The 11,340-nt window shown below is 41.3% G+C and overlaps 1 protein-coding gene across 1 annotated transcript; it reads right to left on the reverse strand.

Annotated features, from left to right (window-relative positions):
- Positions 1 to 5,891: 5,891 nt before the first annotated feature.
- fkbp16 (FKBP prolyl isomerase 16) lies at positions 5,892 to 9,591 on the reverse strand (the record flags this gene model as incomplete). The annotated part of the gene is made up of 8 exons (XM_079568451.1): positions 5,892 to 5,978; positions 6,052 to 6,183; positions 6,940 to 7,017; positions 7,083 to 7,252; positions 7,854 to 8,083; positions 8,199 to 8,287; positions 8,393 to 8,556; positions 9,207 to 9,591. The coding sequence occupies 8 exons, from the start codon at positions 9,589 to 9,591 to the stop codon at positions 5,892 to 5,894; spliced, it is 1,335 nt and encodes a 444-aa protein (XP_079424577.1).
- Between the last annotated feature and the right edge of the window lie 1,749 nt (positions 9,592 to 11,340).

Consider the following 11,340-nt stretch of genomic DNA (forward strand, 5'->3'; position numbering starts at 1 on the left):
TCAACTTCAACTATCTGCCATCGCGTCGTCTGTCTGCGCACTTTGTCTTGTGTACAGCCCAAAGAGAGTGTGAGGTTTGCTGCTTGGGGTAAATACTCAAGCGATTGAAACATAGGCCCGGGTTCAGCAGCAGCAGCCTATTAACACTAGAGGTCTCCACTTTGGCCGGCTGTGGCTGTGGCGTGGCGCGGATCCTGCCTCTGACACATTTCACTCAGGAGGATGACTTTTTTTTTTCCCCCTCCTCTCTTCCTTTCTGCTCCCAAGTTTCGTTCTTTTAAAAAAAAAAAAAAAAAAAAGAAAAATCCAAAGCCTTTGTCTATCTCTTCTTTTGTACCTTGGCGCTGTTGCCATGGTTACCTGTCTCTCTGTACACGGTATCTTTCCCTCCATTCGACGGCGTGGTTTCTCTCGCTCCTCGCTCTTATCGTTCTCATTCGCCTTTCATCTGTGCCTCCTTCCTCTGCCTCTCTCCCTGCTTTTATCTGCCTCTACTTTCATCTGTCTTTCACCTCTCTCTACCCTTCAAGCCTCCGAGCCTGCCATTCCATCATGCTGCGTTTTGGCTCTTACTTATAGACAGAGAGAAAAAGTTTCCCCCTTCCTTCAATTCTGCATTTTTAATCGCATCAGCCCCGTGTTCAATCCTGGGGAGTGTTTCCACGTCCGGATGGTTGTGGATTAGGTTTTAACGTGTGCTCTCTGAAGTGTCCAGGGATCCAGACTAACACTGTGGGTTAGTTGCACCGGTGCATCCAAGTTTTTAGGTGCACAGCTTTAGAAATGACCAAAAGTCTCATTAAAACAGGGTTTTACTGATTCTTTCTTTCTTTCTTTCTTTCTTTCTTTCTTTCTTTCTTTCTTTCTTTCTTTCTTTCTTTCTTTCTTTCTTTCTTTCTTTCTTTCTTTCTTTCTTTCTTTCTTTCTTTCTTTCCTTCCTTCATTTCCTCCTTCCTTCCTTCCTTCCTTCCTTCCTTCATTTCCTCCTTCCTTCCTTCCTTCCTTCCTTCCTTCCTTCCTTCCTTTCTTGAAATTGTCCACAATATTTTGCTCAAAAGTTTCACGCTGTGTCCAATTTGTTTTGCATATTGAAAAAAAATTACATTCCCTCATTCTTCTGTCTGTTTGCAGATCTTAGGAAATGAAATGTGCAAACATTTTTCTGTGTTTGTGGCATTAAGAAACATAATATTAAGCGTTAAATTGGACTTGCTGCGCCCTGAAGAATCCCATTTTATCTTGTCATTTCATAATAAACGTAATAGAAGGATATAGTCTTACAAAGAAACAAAAAGAATGATTTTAAAACAACTAGTGGCAAGCTTCAGGACGAAGGAATATATTCACTTTGTTTTACTACTTACATCCAAATTGGTCTCATCTTTGACTGCAGCTTTATTTGCCGTGTTGTTTTTAAAATATTTTTACTTTTTTTTTTATCTTAACCTCTCAAACTTCAGTCTATTACACTTGCACTTATCTCTTTGCCTTGTAACCAATCACCTCTCAACCCCCTGAATATAAATGCACTTCCTCTCCACTCTTTCTTTCTGCCTTTTTAGTTATGCATGGGGACCCTCCTCAGCCCCATTTACAGCAGCACTGCCATCAGTCACCTCAGCCTCTCCATCACTCCATCTGTACAACCAGTGCTTAAGCCATCACTCTCTGTCTTCACTGTGTCTGTAATGTCAAGCAACAAAAGTTTACCCATTGAAAATCTCTCCTGGTTGAATGGCTGTCCTTGGCTGGTCCTGCCAATGGGGCAGTTTTCTCACTGATGTAGACATGTGTTTGGTGAGGTCACCTGCGAGGTCTTTGTGGATGAGACAGTTGAACTTAATGCTAATGCTCAAGGCTGAGAGCTTGTTATCACAGTGCTATGACACTTTCATGGCTTGATGTGAACCATACTGCTGCAGCTGGCCAGGATGCTTTTGGATGACCTCTTTCATCTCTCTTCATGTGATGATGGGGTTGCGTTTGGGAAGGACACAGAATTGCTTATATCCTTTGGAGGGCATGTCTGGGAGAGACAACAGTGTAACATAACTTGTCAACAAGTGCGAATTGCGAAAGTAGATTTCTTCCTACAATGAAATTAAAGCAAGGTAAGGTAAGAAACCTTCTATGAGAACCCTTTCCCCAATTTTGAGACGGTGAAAGTACCCAAAGAAAAAAGTGTATCTGACAAAATGGAAAAATCACTGTTTGAAAATTTCATTTCTGCCCATAACCTATATACTGTACCAGCACTGATTCTAACATCTTGGTTTGAAAATGATCAGTACTTTGTGGCAATTGCACACCCTAAACCTTTATTAACCAAAGGAGGCGGTATCATTGGAGGACACTTTACAAAAGCCAGTAATGTTGATATGATCTGGAGGACTGTTTCACCAGATTGTGATTGGTCAGATATTTATACAATATTTAGACAAATAAGAAAAAATCATGTAAGGAGTCACTGAGCAGATTAAGTTTTCTTCAAACTTTTCGGATCCATTTACCCTCATCGTGTCCACCACACACACCTGGGGCACAACCCCCGATATGAAATTCTTGGTATTTTAATCAAATCGATTATTGGACATGTTTTGAGGTATGCACTCAAGAACTCAACACTTGGCTGCGATACCTGCATTTACCAGTAGATGGAGACACAATTTAGCTGTATTATTCACAGGCGCGGATTGGGAAGTCTGAGCAGCTGCCTCCACGACCCAACCTCAGATAAAGCGGAAGAAGGATAGGCCCACAATAAGTTCGTATAGCCATAGCATAATTGTATTTTTTTAAACTCCAGCAAATGATGTATTCTGTTTGGAGTGATTTTGTCATTATGTTTAATCTTACATATCGAAATTAAAACAATAGTAAGTGCATTCATACAGAACAAATTATAGGGCCTCAACAAACTTCTCCCACCACTTTAGAATAATGGTCACCTCATGATGCATATCGATATCAACCCTGCAGTTGACATCTACTTCATAAAATTAAAGTACACAGTCTTTATATCTCCATGTATCATCTGCCCCTTGTTCCACACCGTTTTGAATAAAAAGTCTCTGTGAACTAGCCCCTTCAAACTGAGTGAGCCACAGGTTCCTCTTTCAAAGTACTGTTCTTCACAATCCTCCCTGGTTGCTTCTGGAATAATTTTTTTACATTCCCATTCCCATACAGTTGTATATGGGCCCCCCTTTAACGTTCCGAAATTGTGCCATACTATGGATCATAAACATAAATACATTTAATTGAAATTGTATGTGAAAGACACACACTAAGTGACACACAATCGTGAAATTAAATGGATACATGATTTTTATGTTATTTTATAAATAAATAAATGAAAAGTGGGATGTGCATAAGTACCAGCCCCCCTTTCCTTTTAGTGCAAACAATTACCTTCAGAAGTTGAATAAAGGTTTCTGAATGATCACATGTTAACCCAATGACTAAATAGAATCTACTTGTGTGTAATCTAATGTCAGTTCAAATACAGCTGCTTTGTGATGGTCTCAGGGGTCTGTTAAGAGACTATTGGGGAGCAGACAGCATCATGAAGTCCAAGGAACACACCAGACAGGTTAAAGTTATTGAGAAGTATAAAGCTGGGTTAGGTTATAAAAAGATTTCCAAAGCTTTGAACATCTCTCAGAATACAGTTAAATACACCAAGAGGTATCACTGCAAACCTACCAAGACCCGGCTGTCCTCCTAAACTTTCTGACCGAACAAGGACAGCACTGACTACAGCTGTTACCAAGAAGCCTATGATGACCCTGGTTGAACTGCAGAGAGCTACAGCTCAGATGGGGGAAACTGTACACAGAACAAACAACTATTAGTCGTACACTGCACAAAGAAAAGAAAACCATGGGAAGTCCCACTTTCTGTTTGGCAGAAGCCACCATGTGGCCTCCGTGTGGCTTCTAGCAAACAGCAAACGGGACTTCTAATGGGTTTCTTTTAAAAATGCCACTCTGCCATAAAGCCAGATTTGTGCATCCCGCTGTGTGGGCCAGTGCTGCAAAAAAACACCTCGACAATCTCCAGATAGCTCAGAATCGGGCTGCTAGGCTTGCCCTGGGTTGTCCTTTTCGAACAAATATTGCTAAGATTGGACTGTAGCTCTGTGTTGTCTTTGCATAAAATCTGGACCTTTGCAAATCTGATACTGGGAAGAGTTTGGGCTGGATCTGTATTATGGCACATGTTCATCGTGTCTTTTATTATTATCTGCCAGATTAAACGGAGACCTCCTCCAAATGTTTCCGTTGTGTCCCGTGGCTCCTTAATGCACCACAAACTGCATAAACTACACAACGCAGAAGTCCACCGGTCACATGAGGACCACCAAAAATTGGTCTGATGGCCGCATTTGGCCCTTGGGCCGCAAGTTGGACATGCCTGCTTTATAGAAATATAGTGAAGTATTATATGTATCATTCCCATGTTGAGTAAAAAAAGTTATCAACATAAATACAACTCAAGTAAAGTACAGATCATCAAAAATTCAGTCATATAAAATTTACATTGTTAGTGACATCTGTATCAGCTGCACGGTAAACAGAAGAACTATTGGTCGTACACTACACAAATCTGGCCTTTATGATAGAGTGGCTAGAAGAAGCCATTTTAACAAGAGAACCTCAAGATGTCCCGTTTGCTGCTTGCCTGAAGTCTCATGACGGCTTCTGTGTACAGTTTCCCCCACCTGAGCTGTTACTCTCTGCAGTTCATCCAGGGTCAACATAGGCTACTTGGTAACAGCTCTGGTCAGTGCTGTCCTTGTTCGATCAGTAAGTTTACGAAGACGGCCGTGTCTTGGTTGGTTTGCAGTAATGCCATACTCTTTCCATTCCTGAATGGTGTTTTTAAACTATCAAAACCAGCACTGATTGTGAAATCTTGGTTTGATAATCATCAGTACTTTGTGGTTTTGTAATGCAATAAGGAGGCGATATCAATGGAGGACACTTGTTCTCTGCAGGACCGTTTTACTTGTCATTGGTCAAATATTTCTACTATATTTATACAAGTAAAAAAAAAAAAATGTTTTGATAATTTACCCTCATCCTGTCCACCATGTACACCTGAGGCACAACTCCCGAAGAACATGAAATGCACATTTGTTTTATTAATGTTATTTTATTTTTTAAAGTAAATCCATAACATATGCTATGCAAATAAAGAAATAAAAATTAAAAAAAATACACACACACTGGTACAGTATTTTTAAAACTTCGGCCAACGATGTGTTTGGAGTGATTTTGTCATTATGTTTGATCTTACATTCATACAGAAATGCATCACTGAACAAATTTCTCCCACCACTTATAATATAATAATAATAATGATGATCAGCTTCATGTTATCTGATGCAAAAAGAAATCAAATATTCTGTTGTAGTTTTGTCTCTTGAATAAAAATAACTTTCATCCAGTGTTACACATATAAATATTATATTTTTGTCATACATAATGATGGAATATAAAATACATGAAAATTCAACTTTCATGTTTACGACATATGCCGTACTTTATTTAGAGTAAATGTTTTATTAAAGATCACCATGTGCTTCTATAGAGTCTACAGAGCGAGAAATCCTGCAGTTGTCATCTACTTAAAGGCTGAGCATTCAGCTTTGGCGCCCCCCAGTGGCATGCATGGCCCTACATACAGTGCATCGTCTTTATATCTTTGATCTCCATGTATCATCTGCTCCACACTTCAGAAAAGTCTCTGTGAATTAGCCCATTCAAACTGAGTGACAAATGTTTTTTTTTTCCACATTCCCAACATCTTGACAACTGCACTTGTTCCTTGAGGACCATGAATGGAGTGATTGTAGTTAATGATGATTGTATCTTCCAGCTGTACACTTAGTTGCATGCGGTCAGTATCACTGATATGACTAAACTTGCCAGTGCCACTATCAGAGCACCAAGTAAAAGCTTCCAGGAAAGTCCCTAAAAAGAAACAGAAAACTTGCATTGTAAAAGCACTTCAGCACAAAACTGCATTAGCTAAATATTCACTCACGGATGGTGGATTCTTCTTTGGGCGCATAAAAGGTACCATGCCGTCTCCCAGGGTATACGCAGCTTTAACTGGTGTTGGATCTTGGTATCCTGACTGCCGCCTCACAAGTTTAGATAGCTCTGCATGGATTGCCTTCAGTACACAACAAAAGTATGAAACTGAATATTACTAGAATTGAGGCTCAGCTTTCTAAAAGTAGGCTGAATAAAACCGCAGCTCTCAACCAGTACAACTTCAGGATCCATCGTCTCCATGTGATGATGATGGATGTTAAACATAATGTGAATACAGATTATTACCAATGTAAGCATTAAATAAGCCTACAAAACTTGAAGCAATGATCAAAACTACTCAGCACCTGTCGTTCTAACACACTCTGGTAGTTTTAGACTTTTTCTGCTGACAAAAATGGAAAGAAATGTTCCCTCGAAAGGCTCGTAACCCACTGAAACTGTAACCTAACCAAATTATACAATACGACCCGAACACCTGTAAGTGCAAAAGAGCAAAAAAAGAGTTGACAATTTCTCCATAATAAAACATAGAGTATGATTATAAAAGTCTTGGCCACATTGCTTTGCACAGCATTTTACAGACTGACTGAGGAGGTTCAGCAGCCACTAAAACCATTCTAATTGCATTTACTGTGGCGTCAGAACCGGACGAGTCCATGCTTTATGCGAGAATTTAATTTAATTTTGATGTTTTTACATGCTAGTGTCTTAAATGTAAAATTGAACTGTACTTGTTGCTGTGCCCCAATATACTCTAATGCTCAGCAGAGTTTGAGTGGAGTGGCCCGTGTCAGATTCAGGGGTGGGGCACCACTTTAGACACACTCCTGCTACAATGTGCACGGCCCTTGTAAAAAATAGAGTACTTTCTCACCTTGGTGGTTGGTTCTAGTTTCAGGGCTTTCTTCAGCAGCTCCATGCCCTCCTTGTATTCGCCTTTATCAGACAGGAGCTACAAGACAACAGAGTCAGCATGCTCTTCCCACCACTGCTTTACACCTGAGAGAGTTCGAGCACCTTTCCGCATCTGAATAGGGCCTTGACATTTTGGGGGTCTAGCTGTAGCGCTTCTCGACATGTTTTCAGGGCCTGCTCTTGCTGCTCCAGTTTCAGCTGAACCATCGCCAGATTATTGAGACACTTAAGCCTGTAGTCCTTGACTTCGTCCTCCTCGGCACTGGTGCTGTCTGTGGAGATCATGAGAAGATCAGGAAGTTCACCATTTATCGCTGCTAATCAAGATCTTGATCAACCCCCATAGCAATGTTTCTCATTCAGGTTCCTTTGCAGGTGATCTCCTTTGTATAATTCAGATGGACAAGTTTATAACTTCATTTATCCATCATGGTTTCGCTTATTTTATTCATTGTTTATTCCTGATTTTGCCCATGTTTTGGCTTCGTGCAGCACTGGTTTGAATCTGAATGTATTGATTTTTTCTTTGGTGGAACTTAGTGTGATTGAGAACCACCACCATAGGACAGTCTTACCTTCTGTATAGACGCACCTGGGTTTTTCTGTTGTTAGACTTCAATCCAGTTAATACATGTATTTTGTAACAGTTTCTTCGGCGTTTCCTTCACTTGAATAGTATTGACTATTTGGCCATGAGCCCATCAGTGCTCCCTTTGTTTGACAGTTCTGTTATGTTTAATTCTGAATTAGTGAATGACTTTTTGACTGCTATTGACATTTTAGTGCATATAAAAAAGTAAATCATCCCAAATTTCATCTATAAACCTGAAGAGTGCATATCAACAATAAGCAACGTGCCCACAATATAGTCACAATAGCAATTACCTGTGCACTTTGTCGTGAGCACCTCCAGCCCCATACAGTAAGCCTGGGCGGCGCGGTTGTACTCCTCTCTCTGGAAGTAGAAGTTTCCCCGCTCTCGTTTGTGGTTGCCGATACGTATTCGCTCCGCTACAGGCAACGACTGAGAGTCTGCTTTCCGTTGGACGTCCCAAAGCTGCAGTTGGTAGAGGAGAGGGGCCCAGGTCGGGATGTCAGGCTCCCTATGAGAAGAAACATCATTGTCCATTCAGATCCAGAAAAGACTCACTGTAAACACTTTGCTACTAGGCAGATTTGATAATATTTACTATCGCTGTCTAATAAGAATGTGTGTACCTGCCCAGAAGTCCATAGGCGTACTGTGAATCTGCCAACAGCAATGAAACCTCACCCTTTTGCATTGAGAGGACGCCCTCTTCTAGAGCCTACAGGTGAGAAGAACATTTTCCTCTTGTATCAACCAAATCATCTGGAACAACTGCATGCAGGTCAAAGTCAGTGTACTTAATTAAAGCGGGCCTTGGTCTCACCTGACTGACATCTCCCTCTCCGATCACAAACACCAGCTTATTGTCCTTCTCCACCACTGTGCGGTCCTCCACGACGGCCTGCATCCGGACTGTGACTTGCTCGCCCCAGCAGGGACGTGGACCGCAGCCCGGCTCCAGAATCTTCTTCCTCAAGAGCCGGTCTTCTATGAGGAAACACAGTGGAGTTGTTTTATTGAGGTGCCACAGCAAACACGGGAACACAGTTGGAAGGAGGCGCCCAAAGATCAAAATGCTCAAAGTCTATTTACATGATCTAAAAAAAGTGACTTTGAGCATGTGTAAAAGCAGAATGTACGGTAGAGTCATTATTATCGATGCCCCCTAGGGATAATTAAGAGTTATTTGAATTGAATTGAATCCCTTGTCTATAGGGCTGGGTACCGTTAAACGATACCAGTGTAAGTGTAAGTTTAAGTATTCGAAATAATAACAGTATCAAAAGCAAGTTTGATGCAAATTTAATACAAATAGAAATAGTATAGGTATCGGTATTGTCCACCAAGTATCTTCAAAGTATTGGTAGAAAATGTAATGGTACCCAGCTCTACTTCTCTAAAGTGTGTGCAGCAACAAGCATAAATCTTTATCACACTTACTTGTTCAGTCAACTAACAAATGCAACTAACAAAAAAATGCTAGTTGGCATAAGGACAATTGCCTGTTATCCATTTTTGAAGCATAATGTTGATATAATAATGTGTCTGGACTGCCCCAAATTGAGCTTTTGTGCTGTGATGATTCAAGAGATGCATCTGACCGTTGATGATTTTCGATTAGCCTATATAGTGCTTACCTGTAATGTCCAGCCACTCCTTAGACCCAAAGAGTTCCTCAAAGCTGCTGGTGGTCCACTCGTCCAGAACATACTGTGGGAAAAGAGTCTCGGTGCTGCTGTCCCTCTCGGACACAGGCTCTTCCTCTGACGGCTCCTGGAAGCGCACCATCTTGGAGCTGTTGGTTTTCCTCAGCCTCCTCTGTCCCCGCCATCTCTCTCTGGTGCTGGAGCCGTGCTCGGAGCAGCATTTCGTCTCCGGGCACTCAGACTGTTGCTGCGGGCTGCCTTCGTTCGGTTCCTCGCACTCCTCAGAACATGCCGGCTCTGTGACGTTGAAGGGAAGATCACAAGCGTCTTCACTTACCTCAACTGACTCAAAAGTGAGGCCTGCTTCGGTCTCCATGTTAATCCAGGAAAGCCTAACATAGGAACAACAGGAATTCACCGTTCAACAAGCAGATCTAGGTATCCATGCTCCATTTTAGAAAGGTCCCATATTTCCTTGCATTGATCTCTCTCCTCAGTCATTGTCTATCTTCATAATTCAGTCTTGCAACAGTCATGATCATTGGAAAGTAAGCGAGGCCCACCGTAGCTCTGGCAGCCACTGGCCTTGTGCACTGCTAATCTCTGGGATTAGAAGAGAAAAGCCCAATCTGGCAGAATGTCTGTAAGCTTCTTATTGACCTCACTGTTGTCCGTTCACTGTCTCCATGAATGCTACTGTCACATCCTGCCATGCACCGGAATACACAGTCACATCATTGAAACTAATGCTATGAAAGTAGTGAAAGTATTAAGCCCGAATGCCTGGCTCCAAGATAAATGAAGCAGATTGAAATGAACAATCAATGGCACATTTCTATTAGGAATATCGTAAAAGGAAAGCGAGGAGGAAGAAAGAGCATTTTTATATGTTCGAAGGGAGGTGGGATGAGGCAAATACATGTGAAAATGAAACAAAATGCTGACCAGTAGGCCTATGTTTTTATGTTGAACCAACGTTGTATAATATAGTCATAAAGTTGAGCACCATATGTCTCATGTAAAGACACACTATTGCATTTTTATTTACTATTCTATTTTTATGACTAATTCTAGCCCAGCAGTTCTCAAATCATCATATTTTATCAAGATGAAATCAGGAATATACTGGATAAGGGTGTAGTATTTACTGGACTAAATTAGGTCTAAACTGGATGGCAACCATGTCTGAACCGTTTTTACATATGTTCTTACCTGAGCTTAGACGAGTTGATACGTACCTGCCTGGTCGTTTTAAGTGCCCTCAGTCACGCAAAACGACCAAAGATGCTGTTAGCATTTGGCCTCTCCCAGCATATTCCTATAGCTCCAAACGGGGGTGAAGTTCGAAGCAACCACGCTCTTCCACGGGCACCCACAAAGACCAGACAGGTACGTATCAACTCGTCTAAACTCAGGTAAGAACATATCACAGCATGGAAGAACTGTGTGCCCTCAGCCACGCAAAATGACCAAAGATGTCTTAAGCATTTGGCCTCTCCCAGTATAGAAGAAGAAGAAGATCTTTTATTTATATAGCGCCTTTCACAGACATATAGTCACAAAGCGCTTTACATGAGACAATTGTACATTCACTCCATACTGGGTGGTGGTAACTACATTTTGTAGCTTCAGTTTCCCCTGCGGGAGACTGTCAGAAGCGCTTTCGCGACTACACACGTCTGCGCCAACGGACCCTCTGACCACCACCATACATTCACTCACACACATCATTCATCCTGGCCTATTGTGCATGTTTTTATAATCCTATAGCTCCAAACGGGGTGAAGTTAGAAGCGACCAAGCTCTTCCACGGATGCACATAAAGACCAGACAGATACGTATCAACTCGTCTACGCTCAGGTAAGAACATATCTCAGTGTGGAAAAACGGTGGCCTGTTCCTTTAAAATATGTGGAAAAGGCATGTCTAAATCGTGGTTATTTCATTTTATTTGGAAGAAACTCTTGTATTTCTGTTCCTTTTTAATGGGGACCTGCAAATCAATGGGAGTTAAACAAATTCATTTATGAACGAAATTGAGAGCAAATGTCTCTTTTTTTATTTAACAGATTAATGCTAGTAAAACGACACATAAAATCTAATAGGCAAAGTAAATGTATGTATG

Source organism: Gobius niger (genome assembly GCF_951799975.1).
Source record: "Gobius niger genome assembly, chromosome: 12".
NCBI lineage: Eukaryota > Metazoa > Chordata > Actinopteri > Gobiiformes > Gobiidae > Gobius > Gobius niger.